Source organism: Pneumocystis carinii (genome assembly GCF_001477545.1).
Source record: "Pneumocystis carinii B80 chromosome Unknown supercont1.1, whole genome shotgun sequence".
NCBI classification, from domain to species: domain Eukaryota; kingdom Fungi; phylum Ascomycota; class Pneumocystomycetes; order Pneumocystales; family Pneumocystaceae; genus Pneumocystis; species Pneumocystis carinii.
The window spans coordinates 629,419-635,418 of NW_017264713.1; the positions used below are offsets into that span (position 1 = coordinate 629,419).

At 28.1% G+C, this 6,000-nt stretch overlaps 2 protein-coding genes across 2 annotated transcripts; both read left to right on the forward strand.

The window, feature by feature from the left end:
- Positions 1–978: 978 nt before the first annotated feature.
- T552_04063 (hypothetical protein) lies at positions 979–1,446 on the forward strand (the record flags this gene model as incomplete). Its single annotated transcript, XM_018372114.1, is given in 6 exon segments — positions 979–998; positions 1,020–1,049; positions 1,068–1,124; positions 1,197–1,242; positions 1,349–1,412; positions 1,430–1,446. The coding sequence occupies 6 exon segments, from the start codon at positions 979–981 to the stop codon at positions 1,444–1,446; spliced, it is 234 nt and encodes a 77-aa protein (XP_018227768.1).
- Positions 1,447–1,571: 125 nt separating this feature from the next.
- T552_00291 (hypothetical protein) lies at positions 1,572–4,971 on the forward strand. The gene is made up of 2 exons (XM_018368906.1): positions 1,572–1,661; positions 1,704–4,971. Exons 1-2 carry the CDS (start codon positions 1,607–1,609, stop codon positions 4,925–4,927), a joined length of 3,279 nt encoding a protein of 1,092 aa, XP_018227769.1. The 5' UTR covers positions 1,572–1,606; the 3' UTR covers positions 4,928–4,971.
- Positions 4,972–6,000: the final 1,029 nt, after the last annotated feature.

Genomic DNA, 6,000 nt, shown 5'->3' on the forward strand with positions numbered 1-6,000 from the left:
AAAAATTATTCGAATGATAACACTTAATATATTTTAGAGATAATGTTATTTTTAAAATAGATTTTAAGAATTTAAATTATAATTTGTTAAAAATATTAAGTTTTTATTAGATTATTTAAATTACTGTATATTTCTTTTATAATAAACATTTGAATATTGAATTAAAGGAATTTGATCGAAAATTCCTATTAATATTTTGATTTTAAATTTTAAATTAAAAAATGTTGAATCTTAAATTTTTAATATTGATTTTACTTAAATTATATTTCAGTAATTAAATATTCCTTTTATTAATCATTTTTATAATTGTAAAACTATTATTTTCAAATGATCAAAACTAAATTTTCATGTTTATATAAATAATTTTATTTTTTTTCTAAAAAGTTTATAAAATTATAAAAACTTATAAATATAAAATACTATTTAATTTTGTTGTTAATTCAATTTGAATTCCACGATTTTTTTAAAATACTATTTTATGGTAATTTATGAAATAATCTTTTAAAATATTTATAAATTGAAATATGTTCTAATATTCAATTGTTTGATATTAAAACGAGATTTTTATCTTTAACAATTATAAAATCCAAATATAAATATTTAAACATTTCAGTAAAGTATTTTAAAAAATATAAAATTTTTAATATGAAAACTATTCAAAACAAAAAGAATATAATTTTCATCTTTAAATATTATAATTTTATAAGAAAAAAAATATATTAAAATTAAATTAAATTAAGTTATTATATACTTGTGCCAATTATTAGCCAATTTTAAACATTATATATATAATATAAGTTTTTATACTATTCTGTATAAATGAAGGACATGTATTAGGGTTATGGTTGAACTCCTTGATTTCTTGTTTTTATTACACTACAATAAAAAGGTACTCTTTGTGATCCGTATTTATCCTTTGTCTAATGTTTATTCTTGCAACTGAATATTGTTTTTCTGTTTCTGTATGGTGTGTAATTAATGAAAAGCACCTTTTTTATGTTTTTTTCTGTAATTTAAAGTAATATAAGAAAAAATAGAGAAGAGAATGTGTTCAATTAAACTAAAAGTACATGTCAAACATCATTAGTCGAGTATTCTTTAATTAAAACTAAAGATCAGAAGAAGTATTGATTATAAATCAATATTGAAAACAATCTAGTGATTAAAGAAAAAAATTAAGAATTATTTAAATAAAGCAAAGTTAAAAATAAGGAAGATACAGGATTTAAGAATAATAATATAGTATTAAAAGTAGTAAAAGTTCAGAATGAATTAAAATAAATCTTAAAAGTCGATAAATAAAATAAAATGTAAATTACATATTATTTTATAAAAAATAATTCAATAGGATAAGGAGAAATATAGAAAAAAACAAGAAAAATCATTTAAATTTATAATCAGGATTTGTAATGGTTTTTATTTTTAATAGTTTTTCCTATTTTCTAGGGTATATTAAAATCGTGAAATTTATCCCGTCTAAATAAAACCTATTCATGAAGTAACTATCAAGCTTAATAAAGGACCCAATATAAGAGCATATTGTTAATATTTATGCTATATATTGTTAATATTTATGCTATATATTGGGATCCTGAAATAATATGAAATGCTTTTTTCCAAAATTAATAAAATTATACTTCTAGGAATATTGATTTTAATTGGTGATTATATTTTGAATTATTTTTATTTTTAACTATTTATAGTTCCTATTTATGGCAATCAAAGCACACATTTGAAAGTTAGAGATTCTCCAGTATCTGCAGGAAATATGCTGTTTGAGGATTTTGTTGTTAAGGAAGAAGATATCCTTGCTTATATTTTGAAAGAAGATTATAAAGATCAAGATAAATGTGAATCAAAGCTTGGGGAATATTGTGAAGAATTGAAAGGAATAGATTCAGAATTAAATAGAGTTCATACTAAAGTTAAAGAAATTTGTGATAATATAAAAAAAAAATGCGAAGATCTGAATGATAAAATTGAAATAGAATTGTCGGATTTTAATAGGAAACTTGATTCTGCATTGGGAAATCTAAAAGATCAAGATTGTAAAAATAATGAGGAAAAATGTATATTTTTAGAAGAAGCATATCGTTATGATGATTATAAGGAGAATTGTGTCAAGTTAAGGGAAAGATGTTACAAATTGAAGCGCCAAAAGGTGGCAGATGAGCTTCTTTTCAGGGCGCTCGGAGGGGATGCTAAAGATGATGGTAAATGTAAAGGAAAGATGGAAAAGGTTTGCCCAGTGTTAAGTCGAGAAAGCGACGAGTTCATGTTTTCTTGCCTTAATCTAACTAAAACGTGTGATGATCTAAAAAGCAAATTGGGTAGTGTTTGCCTGCCTTTACAAACAGAATTGAATAAGGACGAATTAGCGGAAAAGTGTCATGAAAGACTTGAGAAATGTCATTTTTACGGAGAAGCGTGTGATGATGCAAAATGTCAGGTCTTTGAGGAGGAATGCAAGAAAAATAATATTACATATAAAGCGCCGGAATCTGATTTTAGTCCGGTGAAACCGAGGGCGTCGTTGTTGACAATGATTGGGTTGGAAGATGTCTATAAAAATGCGGAAAAAGATGGGATTCTTATTGGAAAAGCAGGAGTGGATGTACCAAGGAAGTTGGGCATATATTTTCTGCAAGATATCTTACTACTGTTGAGCGAAAATGTGAATAAGAATGATGCGGGGAAGAAATGCGCCGAAGCGTTAAAAAAATGTAATGATTTTAAGCATTTGGGTAACGAAATGACAAAGTTATGCAAATATCTTAGTAATGAAGAGAAATGCAAAAAAATACTAGAAGTAGAAAAAAGATGTACAAAATTCAAATCAGCACTTTTTCAGAAAGACTTGTCTACAGAATATAATGATGATGTAAAATCAGAGCTTTTATCGTGGAGACATCTGCCTACATTTTTTACAAAGGGAGAGTGTACGGAACTTGTCTCGGAATGTTTCTATTTAAAAACGGCGTGTAATAATAAGATTAATGAAGCATGTCAAAATGTACATGCAGCGTGCTATAAAATAGGAAAAGATAGGATATTGAATAAGTTCTTTCAAAAGGAATTGAGGGGGAAGCTTGGTGATATAAGATATTATGATGACGATCCTGAAGATTGTAAAAAATCTGTGGTAGAAAACTGTACAAAACTTGATGAAAGATACCTTTCAAAATGTCTTTACCCTAAAAGACTATGTTATGTGCTTTCAGATGATATTTTTCTTCAATCAAAAGAGTTAGGTGTGCTTTTGGATAGTCAGAGAGATTTTCCATTAGAAAAGCATTGTGTTGAATTGGGGGAGAAGTGTGATGAACTTGAAAGTGATTCAAATTCGAATTCTAGAAAGTGTGCAACATTGAAAATACTCTGTGAATATTTTAGGGTTGCAGAGAAATTTAGAAAAGTATTTTTAAAAAGAGAAGATGATGCATTATACGATGAGCAAAACTGCACGAAGGCGTTGCATGAGAAATGTGATACTTTATCTAGGGGGGAAAATCCATTTAGTATTTCATGTGCTTTGCCAAGAGAAACATGTGAATATATGGTACTCCATACAAAAGATGAATGTAGTAATTTAAAAATCAACATGGAGAGTAAAGCAATTGTACAAAAAATTGGAGAAGCAAATGCAAATGAAACCTTGGTTGAAGAACTCTGTACAACATGGGGACGATATTGTCACCAACTTGTGGAGAATTGTCCAGATCAGTTGAAAGAAGATAATAAGAAAAATGACGAGAATTGTGTAAAACTCCAAGAAAAATGCAATAAAACCTTTGAAAAGTTGAAATCGAAGGATGAGCTGACTCATCTGTTGAAAGGCAATTTAAAGGATGAAAATGAATGTAAAAAAACATTAGAAAAGTATTGCACTAAGTTGGAAAAGAATGAAACATTTAAAACTCTGTTTGATAAATGTGATGAAGAAACTACCAAAGAACTTTGCAAAAAAATAGTTGATAAAGTAGAGAAGAGATGTCCTATTTTAAAAATCGAACTGGAGAAGGCGAAAGGGAAGTTGAAGGACAAGAAAGATAAATACGATAAGCTCAAAAAGGCAGCAAAAGAATCTACGAATAAAGCTAGCTTATTGCTATCAAGGCCTGGACAAACCGTAATGCCAAGTGCGCAGAATAGCAGTGCTTCTGCACCACCACTACTACCACCATCAGGGTCATCACCAGCACAGCCATCTTTTATACCAAGCATACCAACTAGTGGAACGACGAACCATGCAAAATTCGGACTTGTTAAAAGAGCGTATGTAGCTGGAGGGATATCAAAAACAGAGATAATAGCATTTGATGAGACAGCAATAGCATTGGTGTTGTATTTGGAATTGAAAGAGGAATGTAAAGCTTTAGAACTAGATTGCGGTTTTGGAGAGGATTGTCCGGGTCTTGAAGTTTGCGGAGAAATAGACACGTTATGCAAAGGAATAGAACCATTAGAAATTAAGCCTCATCATACAGAGACAGAAAAAGAAACGGTGACGGAAACAACGACCACTGAGACAACCACTACAACGACAATGACAACGGCAACGACAACGACAACGACAACGACAATGACAACGGCAACGACAACGACAACGACAACGACAACGACAACGACCAAGTTGGTAAATGGAGGAAAAGTAACAGAAGAGTGTACATTAGTCAGGACGATAGATACATGGGTGACAAGTACATCATTGTATACGAGTACGACAACGAGCACGTCGACAGTGACGTCTACAGTGACGTTGACGTCGATGCGGAAGTACAACCCTACAAAATCTATAAACGATTCAAGCAAAGAGACACAGAAAGAAGAAGAAGAAGAAGTGAAACCAAATGAGGGGATGAAAATGGAAGTCCCAGATATAATAAAAATAACACTATTGGGAGTGATTATTATGGGAATGTTATAAAATGAATAAGAAAAATAGCATTGGAATGAAATCTTGCATATATTTATTATTTGTATATAGTATAGGAAATTTTGAAAAATGATGCATAAATTTTTAATGAAGAATTGAAAAATGAAGTTTTAATTATTTTAGTACACTCTTAGTTTGAAACTATGTTTAATCGGGTAAAGTTTAGGCTTATCGGAGAGGTAGTGAATTCTTATCGCAAAAAAAGAACTAGTTTATCCTGAAAGAATTAGTAAAGTTTATAACAAGAACAAATCTAAATTTTTTCAAATTTAAGCTCATTCTAAAGAACTACTCAAGTCTAAAATCATTGCAAATGGTATCTATCATGAAAGTCTCAAGCTTAACCCTAACCCTAATCCATTAACCAGACAAACACATTATCTTGAACTTATTGAAAGAAGATTTAAAATGAATAAGCTGCGCGTCCATTACAAAAGAGTTTATAAAATCTATTGAAAATGGAATTATCATGAAATCTTGTAACCCTAACCCTTATCCGTCTAACCAGACCATCAGACTATCCTAAAACCACTGGAATCTCATTGAAAAATCAGCAAACTGCATACTTATCATAAAAGAACTAATAAGCTTTATTAAAGTACGTTATTATTTAAAAAAAAAAAAAAAAAACGAGTAAATTTTATCATTACTTTAAAAAATTAGTAAACTATAGACTAATAAGAAAAAAATGAACTTTATGATTATTTAAAAAAAAATAAAATTTATTTATTATTTTTTAAAAATGGCTAAATTCTAAGATGATTACAAAAGAACTAGTAAAATCTATTGCTTATTTAAAAAAATTAGTAAACTCTAAAATCATTACAAAAAACTAGTGAAATTTATTGGTTATTTTAAAAAACGAGTAAACTTTATGATTACTTTAAAAAAAAAAGTAAAATCTATTATTTATTTAAAAAAAGAGTAAAATCTAAGATCATTGTAAAAAAAATAAAATTTATTGGTAATTTTAAAAAAACAAGTAAATTCTAAAATTTTGTAAAAAAAAATAAATCCGAGTTTTTTTGTAAAAAAACTAGTAGAATTATTGCAAAAGAACTAGT